General features: G+C 33.4%; 1 protein-coding gene across 7 annotated transcripts in view; it reads left to right on the top strand.

Moving 5' to 3' along the window:
- Csmd3 (CUB and Sushi multiple domains 3) overlaps positions 1-18,317 on the top strand; it is a 1,319,129-nt gene that overhangs the window by 866,491 nt on the left and 434,321 nt on the right. For all 7 annotated transcript variants that reach the window (XR_010053386.1, XM_063264433.1, XM_063264432.1 and 4 more), the window contains 3 exons: positions 6,251-6,367; positions 10,448-10,663; positions 12,464-12,652. Coding sequence is in view for 6 of the 7 variants with exons in the window: in XM_063264433.1 (XP_063120503.1) it covers positions 6,251-6,367; positions 10,448-10,663; positions 12,464-12,652 (522 nt within the window). In the remaining variant the exon portion in view is untranslated. The remainder of the gene's footprint in view (positions 1-6,250; positions 6,368-10,447; positions 10,664-12,463; positions 12,653-18,317) is intronic.

Genomic DNA, 18,317 nt, shown 5'->3' with positions numbered 1-18,317 from the left:
AAATGAAGCATGCATATCAAAATCCTAAAAGCTCATATTCACATATGAGAGAAATAAATAAAATTTTATCTACATGTGTCTGAGTTACCTCACTCACAATGATTGCTGCTAGCTCTCTGTACTTGAAATTTTTATGATTTCTCTTTTCTTACCAGCTGAAAAATAAATACTACAATGTATAATGTACAACATTTTCATTTCCCATTCATCTGTTGGTGACATTTTTAGGCTGTTTCTATTTCCTAACTATTGTGAATAGAGCATCAATGAAGTTGAATGTGCAAGCACTTCTGTAGCAGGATGTAGAGCCTCTTGGGTCTATTTCCAAGGGTAGTATAGCTGCATTGTGTGGGACATCTGTTTCTAGCTTTTTGAGGAACTAACACATGTATCTCCATTTTAAATGTGTTGTGAGCTGGAATAGCCCATGTTGAAAATGCCATGTGAAGGTACTAAAGGGGCTCATTTGCTTCCTGGCCATGGAAGTGTACTTTATCTTCAAAAAGTAAATTATAATTATATGTATAATTTCAAGCCCACTTTATCCTTAAGAGATAAATTGTAACTATACAGTTTCATGCAAAAATTTGTAAAGACTATTCTGTGATGGAAAGCTCCGTGTTACAGAAAATAGCATGAGAGTAACCTTGCTGGGCTTTGTTTGTTTGTTTGTTGTATATGAAATTATGTCAAAAGAACATAATTAGAAAATTTCAGTTTCTAAAGTCTATAAATGCAGTGTGAAAAAAACTTCAAAAGGACATAATTTGAAACTTTCAGTTTCTAAAGTCTATAAATGCAGTGTGAAAAAAAAAAACTTCTAAGATCGAGCAGTGGTTTCACATGGGTTTTGTCACAAAGCACAGCCTGTTCAACAATGTGTTTTTGGCTATGCTTCCTGTTTACATGATGATTTACAGTCGACTGCACTTAGTCCATTTCAAGAGGCAAGATTACATTTGCCATCTCATGAAAGGACATTTAAGTACTTTCAGCATGGTCATATTTTAGGAACTTCCTTTTATCAATTTGTTTTTATAAGAAATTTCAAAAATAAGTCATCAGCAAACCTTCCGTGCATTTGGAATGATCCCATTGGCATTAGTCAGCATGCCTATGATCACAAGTGACAAAAACCATACACTCATTGATTTAAAAAAAATAAATACGGAAATTGTGGTTCAGCTTATCAAGTTGAAAGAACAGTGTGCAATGCTTGGCATAGCCAATAATAGGCAATAATTCAAATTTCATCTTTCCCTGAGGATTCTTTCTGTGTGTATTTGAGTAATCTATTGAAATAGTGCTTTTACCAAAGGGAGGGTTGACAGCACCGAGGACATCCCTAGGAAGACAGCATTATATACCTATATCTTCAAATTGGTAAAAGATTGAGAGCTGCCCAGTGTTTCAATATGAAAAATTCAAGGAAATACATCTTATAGTTCCATATCCACACCAGTTTCTAAAGTAATAAAGTAATTCTAATACTAAACATGTCTGGGTCAGGTGATCATTATCTACTAGAGATGATAGTAGAGAGCTGTATAAAAGTGCAAGGTTTGCTGAGCCTGATACAGCACCATAGTTGGCATGAGAAATAAACCAAGGGTGACAAGCAAAGAGACACTATTAACTGAAGAAACAGGGAAAATTCCAGCTATAGAGCCCCCTTTAATTTTTATTAAGAATATAGCAGCTATGTCCAGCGGTGGTGCAACTCCTCCTCATCTCTAAGAGTGAGTATAATCACTCCATCTTGTGTTTATATTGTTGGTTTGTTAGTTTGAGTCACCCTTTGGGTTTGTTTGTTTGTTTGTTTGTTTTTGTTTTGTTTTAAGACAAATTCTTTCTGTAGCATATAGTTGTCTTCAAACTCATGATTCGTCTGTTTGACTTACTAGAATAGTGGTATTACAGGTGTGTGCCACTAGTTTTGCTTTTCCAAAATCTGCATAATGCTTTTTTAAATTAATAATTCCATCATTCGGTTTTTTGATCCTCCATCTTATACATTTGATTTGTATTGGGGTTTAATACTGATAATAGGTGGACAAATGCTAAATAATATTAATATTTCCAATATTCAATATTATTCTCTCTTGGATTGGATTGAAACTGATGATCCAGTAAGGACATGAACTTGCTATTAGTGGTGCAGAGTAAGGATACACACTTGGTGTTCATGTGCTTTCATAAATACATTATAATAATACTACATATTGCAGCAGGTTTTAAGTTTATTCTTGTATTAGTTATAGTTTTTGGTTTGGTAAAACATATATGAACAAGACAAATTATAGAATGCTTACTGTTTCTGAAGAGTAGAGTACGTAGCATCAAGAAAAACATGGCTGTAACTGTCTAGCATTGCAGCAAGATCAGAAAGCTGAGAAATCACATCTTAAACTGAAAGCATGGGCTATGGACTCCAAATATGAAGTAGATGAGACTTTAATCTCAAGATTGTCTCCCAGTAAAAACTTCTATTAGTGTGCCTGTACTGCTTAAAATTTCCCAAACATCATCAGCAATCAGACAACAAGTTCTCAACTACCCTAACTAGGGGACACATTTATTTAAAATGCCATAGTTTTATGTAATACACAAGACTATATAAAATAAAAAAATTAGGACATTGGAAAGTAGCTCAGGCAGCAAGAGAACATGTTTTTTTTTTCCAGAGGACATGGATACATTTCCTAGCAACTTAAAATAATTACCAACTTTCTATAGCTCACAATCTGGGGGAAATTGATGCCCACTTCTACCCTCCACTGACACCAGAAATAAATCATACATGTAAAAAACATGCAGGCAAACACATAATAATAACTGAAAATGAATCTTTTCATCTTTTAAAACTGGATTTAAATACACTTGACTAGTTAAACTGGTCTTAATATTGAAGGTATATCATGATTGGGTCTAATAAGATTTTAATCTTCTCTGACACATTTGTTCCATTCTGTGGAAGAGGAAGGTTTTTATATGGACAGTGACTATGAGAGATTCATTTGTGAATTAGCTGATATTATGACTTTCTCAACTAACACAACTTAAGTACAATTAGAATAAGTCAGGGTTCATTTTATAAATTCATATACTAGTTAGTCTCATAAGTGATAATCTTATGAAGAAAGCACAATTCAAAACACTAGTAGTGTAGAACTATCTCTTAGTAAGATGAAAGCTATCATGTTGGTACAGATGAGCGCCTAGTGATGGCGATAGAAAACTGTCTCAATAACATGCAAGACAATTGCAAAGTGAAAATTTAAAGACAGAGATGAGTTAAAAGACATCATCAAAAATAATACTGAAACATTAAAATAAAAGGAGATAGATTTGAAGATGATAGAATTAAGTAACTATCATTTAAAATAAATGACAAAGTTGTGGATGCTATTCTTTGATGTGTAGGTTAAGTGTCTTGGTTTGCTGCTCAGAGTGTCTTCAAAATAGAGAACCCAGGTAATACATCATTCTTAAATATGAGTTTTTGATCTAAGGCATATGTGATCATAGTCTCATCTTAAGTCACCCCTCTAAAAATAGATCATACGGGAAGGAGTACCATGAATAAACCATACTCTCTTACCACTATCTATATCTCTAAAACCTTTATATAGCTAGCTAGGGTTAGTTGTAGTTGTTACCTGAAGAACTTTGTCCAAATTTCAACTCTTTTCAATAAGAGAAATAAGTTTTAATGCAGTAGATTATTTTTATTAATTACATTTTACTAAATAAAATAATATAATACTTTATAATATTTTTTGTTTTCAAAAATGGAAGAATAGATTGATAGATGTAATATAATCTAAAAGAATTATTCAAAGTTTGAGAATCTGGGGAGGGTTTAATGTATAAAGTACTTTTCAGAGGTCAGATTCCCAGAAACCATGTAAAAGCCTGGGGCAGGAATGGCACGGCCTGTAACCTATCACTTGGGAGAGAGATAACTCCCAAGAAAGCTGCCTAACTAAAGTAGTGAAACAATAGATCTCTGGGATAAAGTAACTAATAGTACATAAAAACATGTGAACTGCAAGCCTCCACATACATCACACATGTAATCTTACTAATATTCACATGGGTGTACACACACTTGGGAAGTCTAGTACACATGTGCACATTTTACACACACACACACACACACACACACACACACACACACATACACAAACACAGAGAGAGAGAAAGAGAAAGAGAAGACAAACAAATAGAAAGGAAATTGATATAGTTAACCTTAGTTATGGCAGTATTAGGAAAACATAATTAAAATGGTGCAAACAGTTTTGAGATTAATCACAGAAACACAAAGTAAGCTTCTAAAACATCAAGAGGAAACTAAAAATACAGTAATGATGTTTACCAATAACACCCTGCACATAATCTATGAGTGACTATAACTTCACAATTCTTGCATAATTTTATAATGTTTGAATGTATGAGCTTTATTCTAGGAAGATTGCTTGTTTCATCAACTCCATAAGAGGACCTCGTCATCATTTTGTAGATATATGTATAAAAAAATAAATACATTGGGGTGTAGGATGTCATACAGGTGAAGACAGGTACAAGATAGAATGAGGCCTGTCATTGGATAAGAAGGAAGGATGGGCAGTAGAAAAGTTTTAGAGAGGAGGAGACTGAAGAAAGCAGGAGAAGCAACAGAGAGAACATGGAGGCTGATGTTAAGATTCCTCTCTGCAAATTTATAGGTTGTTATGAGTATTCTTAAGGGATGGATGTGTACAAGGCTTTGTATGTCTAGATGAGCAAATTATATCTTATCAATTGGATCAGAGGTTATTGTGTTGTGGGTTCTTTCATGTGGCGATTTAAGTTTGAGAAAGTATGTGGCAGCTGGAGATACTAGGCTGCCACAGAATTGGAATGTATATTTCTGGCATAGTGGCAACCTACCTTGGGAACTAGATGGGTAGAGAGATTGTTGCCAGCCTTAGAGAGAAGTCATCAGCAGTGTGATATAGGACGTAGCAAAGTGGCTGAGTCAGTTTGCTGACTGAGATGAAGATATCTACCATTTGGTAGATATCTACCATTTTGTGACACTACGGTGCTGGATCTAGTGTGGGATAAAAGAATGCATTTTAAAATTTTACAGCAATATTGGGGTATTTTCAACAAGTATTTATATCCAAGCCTTCAAACTTAAGAAAAAGAAAACTCTTAGGGATTTTCAATCCAATTAGGTAAACCCGCAGAGCAGCTGGTTTGTCTCGAATCCTTCTAGTATCATAACTGATAATTGGGAAAAAGTAACAATGATCATGATAGGAAATAAGAACATCTCTCATTGGAATTTCTGCTATTTTGGGGAAAGTGGGCCAGAAAGAATGCTGAGATAGGGCATGCTGTGTTTATAATTTTGACTACCCTGTCCACATCCAAAAGAGTTTGCCTTTCCCTGTAGAAAATAATGTAAATCCTGATTTATGTCTATTATTGGTCTCTTTTAACTTTTAAGACAGGTGAAATTAAATAATTGTTGATTTCAATGTATATGATAGCCTTAGATGATTTTTTAAGGTAGAAAATATAAACATTTTTCTCAAAGTACATGAACGTTGGTTGATTCAGCTAATTTATTCATTGGCACATCCTAAATAATTATTTGCCTTCCCTATTCTGAGATAATACTTAGAAACTTTATAGAGCTGGGCCATGTGAATCCCTGTAAGAATCCCTTTTTGTTTATGATATTCATTTCTCAGTGACTGTGGAACCAATGAAGACTTCAACGTGTTCACAACTTACTTCACTGCTATAAGAGGAAGCCCACAATGTGTGACACATATCCCTTCAGGAATCTATAGAAAAGAATTTTACATAATTAACTCATTTCTTAGTGTTTAATAAGAGAAGCTGCTAAACAATGAATTACTCATGTTTAATTGGCCATCAATTTATGCAAATGCTGCTTATAATTAGAAGAGTAAGGATATACTTCAAATTCAAATGTGCAGTGCTGGGCTATGTTCTCTGGGGGCCAGTGATAATTCTCAGAGACTATTAATACATTTTTCTTCTCTGCTGCTGCAATGCATGAAAGGATTTAGCTCTATTTGGAAGAGGTCTTTGCACACTCCTCTTATTACCAGGAAGTTGATTAGACAAACATAATGGGACTCATCCTGTTTCAAGAGAGGAGATGAGAGATTCGTTCAGCCTCTGCCTCTCCAAGGGTGACTGATGATAGTGTTTTCTTTGTCTTTTTCAGCATTATGTGGCGGGGATGTGAGAGGACCTAGTGGGACAATCTTATCACCTGGTTACCCAGAATTTTATCCAAATTCTCTGAATTGTACATGGACAGTTGATGTAACCCATGGGAAAGGTAATTTGTTTTATTCAAGAATATTGGATAATCATTTGAGTTTTCATTCAGGTCTATTTTATTTTAGTCATTTTTTTCGTACCTAAAACTAAGTAAGTACTAAAAGAAAAATTCAATTTAAAAAAATGCACCACCGACTTACGTAAGCTTTTCTAAAGTAATATACTGTGCTCATTTTTAAATCTAAATTTTGTTAGCAATACCTGCCTTTTCTTATGGTGTAGTAAAGTAATAGTATTTGGTTTTGGTTTTTGGTTTTTGGTTTTATTGACAAAACCTGAAAGACATCAGCCTTGCATGGAGTTTAGTTAATATTTACATATATTTATTTATAAAGCATTATTATAATGATAACTACATATAGATTTATAACCATTCCACTTGACACTTCTGTGCCAAATTATTTGGAACCAAAGAACATTGTAAAAATTGTGCTCTGTGGGGTTGGGGATTTAGCTCAGTGGTAGAGCGCTTGCCTAGCAACCGCAAGGCCCTGGGTTCGGTCCCCAGCTCCGAAAAAAAGAAAAAGAAAAAAAAGAAAAAAAATTTGTGCTCTGTGAATAGTTGAGGTTCCTCCATATCTTTTAAAAGTAAGCATACACATGAAATATGATGTGGAAACCACAGTGTTTACTTGATGCTATTGGAATTGGACAAGAAAATAAGCAAGACATTTCATCAGAGCAGCAATTCTGTATTCCACAGCATTAAAGTACCAATGATCCAGCATTGCTTACCTGAAGCAGAGACTGATCTTTAAATGAATGTTTTTCATTTACAACTGGTGACACAGTTATTACTTATTTTATTATTACTATTGAAAAGTAAAATAAATCGGAAGCAAAAGTTAGCGATGAGAAAATACTGTCAGAATTTCCAAGCTTGTTTTTTAAATCAAATGTAAGTTTGTGTGTTTATAAAAGTAAGTTTGTTATTAATAAAATTCTACATGATTTTTTTAGAGAGGTTAGGATTAATTATGGCTTGTTTTGTTAGGTTTCCTGTAGTGATTTAAATGCTATTAGGAAACACTGTTAAAGTGAGAATACAGGAAGTCACAGAAGCAATGAGGTCATTAATGTTATAGACCTGGTGTGTGTTGCTTTCTAGGATACAGACCTCTCTGTTGAAAATTAAAGAAATCCTCCTATTGTTTCACTGTGCAGTGGATTAAGGGAATTTAAAATAAACGCTCTAATATTAAACAAGAAAATGTAGAGCTACATGCTGCTTGCTATGTAAACAGAGATTTAATTAACACTTAAGGTTTCACATCTTTACAGGTTTTAAGTGTTAATTAAATTGGTATTTACCTGCCAAGGTACATAGGTTTAGGTACCTTTCTTTTAAGAAAGGCTTAGTTGAAGCACTGTTGCAAAGGCAAGGCAAAGTGAAGTGAAAGACTTAAAGTTGGGATAAAAGGATAGTCTACTACAGTTGGAAGACAATAATAGTCTAACCCGTCACAGGCCACACTGATTTCTTCATACTGAGGTCTAGAAACATAATAGGGTATCTTTTTATGACCAGTTCCTACTGCGGGGCTTATTCCTTGGGAAAATCTTAATCATTTCTTAAATTGCTATTCATGCGTAGATGTGTGATATCAGAAGACTGCCACTAAGGTTAAATAAAAATCCAAATAAATAAAATAAAGAATAAATAAAATCCAAATAAATTACCATTCTAGGTCTTTTCCTTTGAAGCCTATCCAGCAATTGGATTCCTTACTTCTAAAGGTTCAGTTTTACACAGCTAAACATATACTATCAGGAGTTTCTGTTAGTGAAACCTATATTCATTCTCTTTTGTTACCATGGCATACTAAGAAGTGATGAGATTTAATTATACAACTCTTTTAAAATTATTGAAATATTAGGTAAAATTTATCACCAATACCTGGTCTTCTGTAATTTTGTATGCAGCAGATTTTTCTGCTTTCATAGCTTACTTATAGATTTACTTCTGCTAAATTTCATTACATTTTTTGACTTAAATATTCTATGATGGAATTTTAAAATCAATCCCTTTTCACTTATATTTACATTTAACAGGTGGAATATTCTCATACTTCAGTTGAAACTTAATATTTTGTAATATTTACAAGAATATTGAATAGGATATAAATATTTAAGGTATTTCCAAATAAATGGCCAACAATCTCTTTACATTGTTAATTTTATTTGATTATGTTACCTCTTGTCTTTAAACTCAGCCCTAGGAGGTGTAAGTCAGGGAGACTATGATTTCAATTTGGGAGTTGAACTGTACAGTGAGGTCCTTTATCAAAGAATAAAACAAATCAATACATAAAAAAACACAAAAGTTAAACTACACCTATGTTGTCTTATGAAGGTGGAGAGCTGGCAAAAATATATTGTATATCAGAAAATCTATAAGTCATAATGTATAAAGCAAATACAAACCTATAAGTTTACAGGTTGAAAAATAAAATTTACAAAAGCCCCTCAAAGTCTATCATTGATTAAACAAATGACAAAAGCTAAGACATCAGCTATTTTGACTTTAAGGTCAAGGGTTTACAAGAGTATCTCTCACATAAGTTGTTTTGCCAGACCAACATGAATAGTCATTCCCAGGAGACAAGGAAAGAACTGTGATTTTTTTTAGACCCAAGAGCTTCTTTCTCCTGCCCTTTTAGAATTGTGTATGTTCCTGTCTTCTTCCTGATGCCTGACCCAGGTCTGTTCTTCAACCCACTTCTCTTTGGAAGGTCACTGCCTTCAGAAGCATCTGATAAGCCTTTGACTAGTTGTTGCTTCTATTTCCACAATGCTATATTGAATCATACCACTTGGCTTCATAGCACTTTGCAGAATACTTGAAAGTTTGGTTTATGTGTCTTTTTCCTCAGATGGACATGGTTCTTTCTAATCATTTCAGTCTTCTTCTAGAATGAAGGTCCAGGTTTTCAATTTAAATTTTTGGTTAGCTGATTTTTAGCAGAATTTTAAAGATGGAATTTCCTGCAGTATTAAAAACAGATTGTAGGGGCTAGAGAAATGGTTCAGGGGTAAAGAGCACTGACTGTTATTCTTCCAGAGGTCCTGAGTTCAATTCCCTGCAACCACATGATGATTCACAACCATCTGTAATGAAATCTGATGCCCTCTTCCAATGTGTCTGAAGACAGCTACAATGTACTCATACATAAAATAAATAATTTTTAAAAAAGAAAACAGATTGTAATGGTTATTTCATTATATGATAAATAATAACATCCTTTCATTAAAGGTCTAGCCAAGGGTTGGGATGTGGTAAATATTAGCACTTACTCTTTAGATTAAACAAGAACAATAATTAATAACTTGGTTATTTCTCTGTGATAGATACTGTTTCTTCACCCCTATTGCAAGTCTATTTTGTCAGTAGAGAGAATAAAATCATAGATCAAAACGAAAGCAGCGAGAAAAAAAAAAAGAAAACAAAAACTTGACAATGTCCCTAATCAGCACTAATACTTAACAGAAACCTTAATTTTTCCTCAAAAAGTAATGTATATCAGAACACATTCAAATGTAAACATATACATGTTCATATTCTCATATTGGATCACAGTGTCAGTTTGTTCTTGTCTTTCTTTAATAGTGGTATATTACAACGAAAGTTTGGGAAATGTAAAATAAATAAATAGTTATAATATTTCTCAACGTCCTGTGCCCACTTTTTAAATTGTTTTCCTAACTAGATTTGGGCTTATTCAAAAGTTGAGAGTTAGTTCATTGAGCACCACGTTTTATGTTGTTTGAGGATGCTGAAGAATGAAAGAAGCAGGCATGCAAATTTGTCACCAGTAATCTGCAAAGGATATGGACTTTCCTTTAAAATACAAATATTAAATTAATATATTTCAGACATTGTCCTATGGTTTCTAGGGTTTGGCCAAAAATGTTGTTCATAAGTAAGCTGAAAGAAACACAATTACAATTTTTGACAGCAGTGGATTTCATTTTCCAAAAAAATCAAGCACCCAAAGTCTTTAGACTGATAGTCACTTTCTATGGTCTGTAAATATGTGTTGTCCAATGCAAATGTAACTTTCCTGTTTCTTATTCCTAGGTGTGCAGTTCAACTTCCACACGTTTCACTTAGAAGACCATCATGACTATTTATTGATCACAGAGAATGGTAGTTTTACCCAACCACTGGCACGCCTCACTGGTTCAGAACTTCCTTCAACCATCAATGCTGGCCTTTATGGAAACTTCAGGGCTCAGTTGCGCTTCATTTCTGACTTTTCGATATCATATGAAGGATTTAACATCACATTCTCTGGTGAGAAAGAATCAAGAACTATTAGTGAACATAAAAAAATGAAGTTTATAAAATTATTTTAACATTACAGAAATGGAAAATTGCAGAAATGATGAAAAACTTTAAAGTAGAAAAACAAAGGAAAAATAACGCCTCAGCAAGTATGGAAATATTAGGGGTAGCCACACGCTCTTAAACATTAAAGAAAAGGCAGATAAGTAAGTAATAAATAAGTAAATAAATCCTCTAAAATGTTTTTAAAATTACAATCATTAAATTTTCTTTGTCTTAAACTCATGTGACATTCTAATGATTGAAACCATCTACAATACCTACTAAATTTAAAAGTAAGATTTTATATATAAAATATTGTTTTTATATAAATTATATATAAATACTATATATTACTATACAATATTCTCTTGTGTTGTTTCAATTAAACTCAAAAAGAAAAACGTGATGTAAAATAGTAAAATCTAACTAGTTTTATGTGACTGACCAAGGTAAAAATAAATTTGCTTTCATTATTTTGGAGTATGCAGTCTACAAGCAAAACTATGAGTAGTCATTCATACATAAGAGAATCATTTACAGACAATACTGCTAGCATAGCTCCTGGCCTAAGGCTTCATGTGGGATTATAACTCTTCCTTCCATTAAAGGAAAATAATATAACATAACATAATATAATGTAATATAATATAATGTAATATAATATAATATAAATTTAATAAAAATGTGAAAGATAGAAATGCATCTGCCCATTCATCTCCCATCCCAATGTTACCACTTAGAGATAAAATAAAGCCAGAGATTGGAAATCTTAGCTGTGTATCCAAGATACCAGTACTAGACATTAAGCCCTATCCTATGTGAGAATTCTTTCCTGATGCCCAGAATCTTATGTCATTGAGTTGTATTCAATTCCACCATGAATATCCTACAGGGATCTTAATTTCATATTACAATTGTAGTATGACTTGACTTTCATGAAAAGTTACTATTAGGCCATAAGAAAAGGAACATAAGGAAAAGTATCCGTGCAATGTGAATTTGTACCTTACAATTATAGTAGGATAGCTGTTTCTCTATATAAGAACATATTAGTAAGTAAAATATATGCTGACTTGAAAATATTAAATTTATTACTTATGACATGTTTATTATTGTAATGTATAAACAAATCTTCTTTTACCATTAAAACTATTTGGCCATGCATTTTCTCTGTTTTTTTTTCATTGCCTGGAGAGGGTTTCTTTATAAATGTATCAAGTTAGTATTTCCAGTGTTGGGTACTCCATTTTCTTACATGAAAATTTCAGTCGAAGATAGATGTTTCTCAGAATATGGCTTCGCTGAATGCCTGAAACTAGAGGCACAAGAACCATTTAAATTAAAGCTGTTAAGAGAATTGTAATTTTTTCTGACTGATAATGATTTCATTCCAAATGCACTTTTGTTTGAAAATATGCATCTCTCATGTCATTACTCTAATTTAAAACTCTGTGAAGTGGAAAAGTTTTATAGTGCTGAAAAGAACATCATGAGATAGATAGTTATATTTTGAGCTTAACACTCAGGTAACATTTTCCCATTCTCACTGAATTTCACACATGAAAATATTCTCTCAGTATTGAATGTAACACAAACAAGAGAAAATCAAGGGTCCCACTGCACATTACTGCTCCCACAAATTATATAGCAATATAATCTACTATATATAATATAAATATACATTTATATTATAAAATATAAGAAATGAGTATTTACACTGATCCCTCTCATTTCTCTTTCTCGGAATGAATTACTTGCTCTTTACAGAATATAACCTTGAGCCTTGTGAAGACCCTGGGATCCCCCAATATGGTAGCCGAGTTGGATTCAGCTTCGGAGTCGGGGATACTCTGACCTTCTCATGCTCACTGGGTTACCGACTGGAGGGTTCTTCTGAGATCATCTGTCTTGGCGGTGGCCGGCGAGTGTGGAGTGCACCTCTGCCAAGGTGTGTGGGTACGTGGTCAGCTGCTTTCATTTGCTTGTATGTGTAGTCACTGTCCATGAAGTTGCATGGTTACACACTCTTTTTTTCCTTATAATCTGTTGAATTTCTCCATTGATTTCACATTAGTTATTTCTATTTTCTTTTCAAATTGGCAATCTGGTGTGCCACAATTAGTCTGCTGCTGTAATAAAGAGACTCTGCTTCTCCACTTGTTTTCAGGTTAATAACATAAAAGAACACGTGAAACGTATATGCAGCTATAAGATAAATACATTGATGCTTAATACATAGTTGAATACGATGCTAAAACTCACAAAACCTGAAATAATAGACGCATTTTGTAAGAGTTAAAATTAACATGAAGATTGCTGAATGATCCCTTTTGTGTAGAGTTTATTCTATGTCTCTGTCTGATTGACGTGCTAATATCTTTTTATTCTGATGACTAACTCACAACAAAGAGATGGGAGCTATCAGTTTGAGTATGAGAAAAATGTTTAGAAAAGTAAATTGCCCCATTATCAAATAGTCCAGCACTCAGAAACCACAACTGAACCATTTCCATAGAAAAATTCACATAGTAAATTCTCCTATTATTTGGTATTGAAATCTGACTGATGTTTTGACAATATTTTGTAACTTGGAATTTACAGGCATACAAATAAAGTTACAAGAAAAATATCAACTATAGAGCAGATAAGAATGTTAAGGTACATATTGACTCTTCATAAATGGCTTAATTATAGTTAATCATATTATGAGATGTGGATTATCAGCAATTTAAATGTTAAAATCCTGGAGCTAATATAATTTTTAAATGGGTATTTTGTCCAAAAAAGGGACAAAAATAAATAGACATTTTTTTTATCATTTAAATCATTTTCCATTTAAACAGAAGATTAATCTCAGGCCATATGACATTAAAAAATTATCAGTGTTTATTTTTGTTAAAAGAAAGATAAACATATTTATAAAGAAATACATAATTTGGCATAAATCAACACTATTGAATTTCATCAGATATTATATAATGTATAGCATCCCATTTAATTCTCACAATGCCCAATATTAATGTTTATCTTATATTGTTTAGTAGAACTTGAGCCTTATATGTCTTTTTTTTATTTATTTTTACACTCCAGATTTTATTTCCCTCCACATCCCATACCTCCCTTCCCCACCCTTCTCTATGAGGACGTCCCCATTACACCAACCCCACCAGACCTCTAAACTTCCTGGGAGCCTTATATGCTTTATGATGTACTCAAGATCAAGTTTAAAAGTGGTAGATTAAGTATGATTTGTACAAAGGTAAGTCTCCCTGTAATGCCCAGCCCTTCATTATGGAATCTGGATACTCATCATAGAGAAGGGCTCAATGTCACACAGAGTTGAGGTATTTCTCTTAAATTGACAAATTCTAGACTGCTGCTGGCTAAGAAAAGAATGTTTATATGAACATTTTAAAGGCTCAGTCCACATTTAAAATATATTTTAATAAATCAATTTCTAAATAACTGATATAACAAAGGACAATTTAAAGTGTGTTATTAAAGTTTTTCTCAGAATAGATTTAGTTTATTCATATCAATAAAAGTAGTTGGAAGGATGAAAATATATTTAGACAAACTGAGAAAGTAAATTTTGCCATGAGACTCTGACATCTGTTTTCAAATTAAAAACAAACAAAAAAAGCTGTTCCTACTTATTCACTGGTTGAAATTTACAATTGACTCTATTGACATTAATTTCTCCTATTTATTTATTTATTGTATTGTATTTAACTTGGAAAACTGAAAGACTATGAGCAATAGAATGTTTTTAATCATTCTATAATTCCATTGAACTTTTCTTCAATAATTTGTAATTAATTATAATAAATATGTCCTTTTTGCAACTCTAAAACCACATACATTTGTGTAAATCTCTTACTATTTAGACCTTCAAAAATCACCATACTTAGGTGAAAACCAGCCCCCACTATTTGACATTATTCATATCAACAGAGGCCTTGCTTTGTTTTATTTTCACATAGAGAGGCAGTTAATACATAGAGACTGGGCATAACTCTGAAGCCTAGAATGCTTTGAAACTCACTGGACAGCCATGGCTGACTTTAAACTTTAGTTCCTCCTATTTTATCTTTCTGAGTGTTTGGAGATAAGAATGGACCCTCATACTAAACCAGATTCTTTATCGACAATGTTGCTTTATATGGTCGTTTTTTATTCAATTATTTACACTCTTCACTTCCTGTAAATCTAATCTACTATAGTCAAATTCTCTGTTTATATTTGCTTAATAAGTACTCTTTAGTCATCAGTAGTGTAAAACTCAGAGAAAACTCATGCAGGGTGGGCAATCAGAAATAGACCACATTCTAAATTTCTACTTTTGATTCATTTGTTTGAAATCTAAATAGTTTTCCCATGGCACAGAGTAAATCACGGTGGCTACAGTCTTAGAGTAAACTAAGTGAAGAACTGAATTTTATATCATGCATAAATAATATTCAAGCTGATATTAATTAAAGGTTTTTAAATATTCATGAGTTTATACCTAGCCAATTCTGGATTGTTAGAGAATCTTTATAAATATTTCTTATATAAGCTTAATTTTTGTTCAATGTTTAACACATAGGTCAATTTCCTTCAAGAAATTTGAGACATTTTGTCAAAATGTATCTAAGTTAAATTTCTAATAAAAATATTATTTAAACAATTTTAACATAAGCATACGTTTTATATTTTAAGCCAATTTTTACTATAATAGGAAAGAATAATCAAACTATATTATATTTTGTGTATAGAAATAATTATATCATCAGGCATCTCATTATTAAACTCCACTGCTGCTGTGATGACTTCTCTGGTATGATCGCTTATCACTATAGATTTATTAACATCTCATACTGCACTGGAGTTTTTATAAAAAGCTATGACTGCCAGACTCAGGCTTGGAGCCTAAGCACTGTGTTTGAGACAGAAGGGTATGGGACTTTCTTATTATAGACTTTGAAGAAGGTTTGAACTGTCGTTAGTGATGTGCGAGTTCAGAGAACTTTTTATGACTGTTTCAATCATAGAACAATGTCTTTAGTTCAACTACAACATGTTTATTGTTTGTGTGGGGGAGTGTTTTTATTTCAGGGTAATTTTTAGAAGCAGAATCAGCTTAATGAACCTTAAGAACACAGAACACACCAAGACAGGGATTTTACTTTTTAAGTAACCAAGCAATTAGGAGATAAAGCCTATAACTCTATTTGCAGAGTTCCTAAGCCCTGTTAGAAATGGTGTCTTATTTAAACACTTTTCCTATGAAATTTCTCACTCAAAATTTGACTAACTCAATCCTAATTCCTAGTCAAGAAATGTAAATCTCCTTAAAAACTGTCTCATGTGAGATACGTCATTAAAAAAAGAACTTGCCGTCGCAGTGCAGCATTCTTCATCCCATCTCTCTCTCTACCACCATATCCCAAGCACTCCTGTACCATAATGGCAGACATTTTCCTAGTGATCTGGCTGAAAGTTTCATCTTTTAACATACCTACAAGCAAATCTATGAACATGCTTCCCCTCCCTCCCAGTACCTTCCTCTCAACATTCCCCTCCCCATTCATCCCTCATTCACCTGTGAGAAGGTGACCCCCCAACCAAGGCATTCCTGTTCTCTGGGACATCAAGTCTCTACCAGACTAGGACTCAGAATCTGTACTTGATCTTTTATTGAGAAAAAATGATAAAGGAAATAGAAGAGAGGCTTAATGGTTAAGAACACTAGATTCTCTTTCAGAGCACTAGCACTCACTTCCCAGTACAATGTGATAAGAGACAGCCAATTGTAACACCCATTTCAGGGGGTCCAATGTCCTTTTATGGCCACCAGGCATCCATGTAGTATACAGAAATATATGCAGGTAAAACACCCATGTACACATAGTAATATGAAACAAAATATAAAATAATTTTAAATAATAATTTTCTTATTATATAAAAATGAATACCTATGTTAGTCATATAGGAGATACATGTATTTCCTTCATAAAGTTTGTGTGATGAAACACTGTTTCTTACATCTTTCTTTTTTTTAAAGATTTATTTATTTATTATACATAAGTATGCTGTAGCTGTCTTTAGACACACCAGAAGAGGGCATCAGATCTCATTACAGATGGTTGTGAGCCACCATGTGGTTGCTGGGATTTGAACTCAGGACCTCTGGAAGTACAATCAGTGCTCTTAACCGCTGAGCCATCTCTCCAGCCCACATCGTTCTCTTTACTTACAGTTTTTATATAGTGTATTCTGATTATATTTTCTTTCCTTTTCCCCAAGTTCTTCCAATCCTCCACACCTCTCTGCCCATGAAACTTGAAGGCTTTTCTTTCTTCTCTCTCTCTCAAAACAGCAAACCAACAAACAGCTAAACAAAAAATAAATGCTACAAATACCAAACCAAAGCAAAAACCATAGGAAAAGCATGGAGCGTATTTTGTTTGTGGGCAACTGCCTCTAAGCATGGAGCATGAGCTGGATCTTAGATATACCCACTTGATAGGTTGACTTCACCATCGAAAATTTGCTTTTTCATTTCACAGCAGATATATCAATTGCAAATAACTTCTTGGTTAGGGAGAGGACTCTGTGTTTACTCTCATTCTCTCTGCTAGGATTGCATCTGGTTTGAAATTGTGTCCTCTTTTGAAAGCAGTAAACATGTAGGTTTTCACTCAGGGTCCAAATAAACCAGAATCCCAAGCCAGACCATCTTGCAAATAAACAAGCAGCTAATTGAAAGAACATGTTTTGTAAAGTTGATTAGCAAGTTCAGTATGAGCAATGATATTTCTTCCAGGAAAAGTCAAAACATTTTAAGAAGCCCATACTTTTTGAAATCAATTTAAAGAAATTAATTCATTCATGCTCATAATTCCCATTTAACACATCTACTTCTGTTTCTAATTTCATGTGCTATTGATTTTTTTTCTGACCTTGGACAAATAGTAACATCTTGCCTTAATTATGACTCAAATCATAAAAATGATCAATGCATTAAACACATTTTCTCCCTTTACTGTCTTTTTTTAAATGGCATATAATGATTATTGTTCATTGCTTCCAGCCAATCACTGGATTGAGAACAGTGTCCCCAATGGAAGAGTTAGAGAAAGGACTGAAAGAGCTGAAGGGGTTTGTAACCCCATAGGAAGAACAACAATATCAACCAACCAGACCCCCTGAAGTTCCCAAGGACTAAACCACCAACCAAAGAGTAAACATGGAGAGACCCTTGGCTCCAGCTGTATATGTAGCAGAGGTTGGCTTTGTCAGGCATCAATGGGAAGAAAGCCTTGATGCCTCAGTGTAGGGGAATGCCAGGGCAAGGAGGTGAGGGTGAGTGAGTGGGTAGGTGGAGGAGTACTCTCAAAGAAGCAGGTGGAGGGGGGATGGGATAGGAGTTTTCAGGAGGTGAAACCAGGAAAGGGGATGGCATTTGAAATATAAATAAAGAAAATATACAATAAAAGAAAAGAAAAAAACAAGAAGGAAGGTAACAGAAAAGGACTGTGAATAGCATCTAAGGGGACACCATGCTATCATTACAAATTTCGTGTGAACCTGAACCAGTTCTAAAATGAATACACTAAAGAAAAGAAGAAAAGAGAAA

Source organism: Rattus norvegicus, chromosome 7 (assembly GCF_036323735.1).
Source record: "Rattus norvegicus strain BN/NHsdMcwi chromosome 7, GRCr8, whole genome shotgun sequence".
Lineage (NCBI taxonomy): Eukaryota > Metazoa > Chordata > Mammalia > Rodentia > Muridae > Rattus > Rattus norvegicus.
This window is presented reverse-complemented; position numbering and strand designations above follow the sequence as displayed.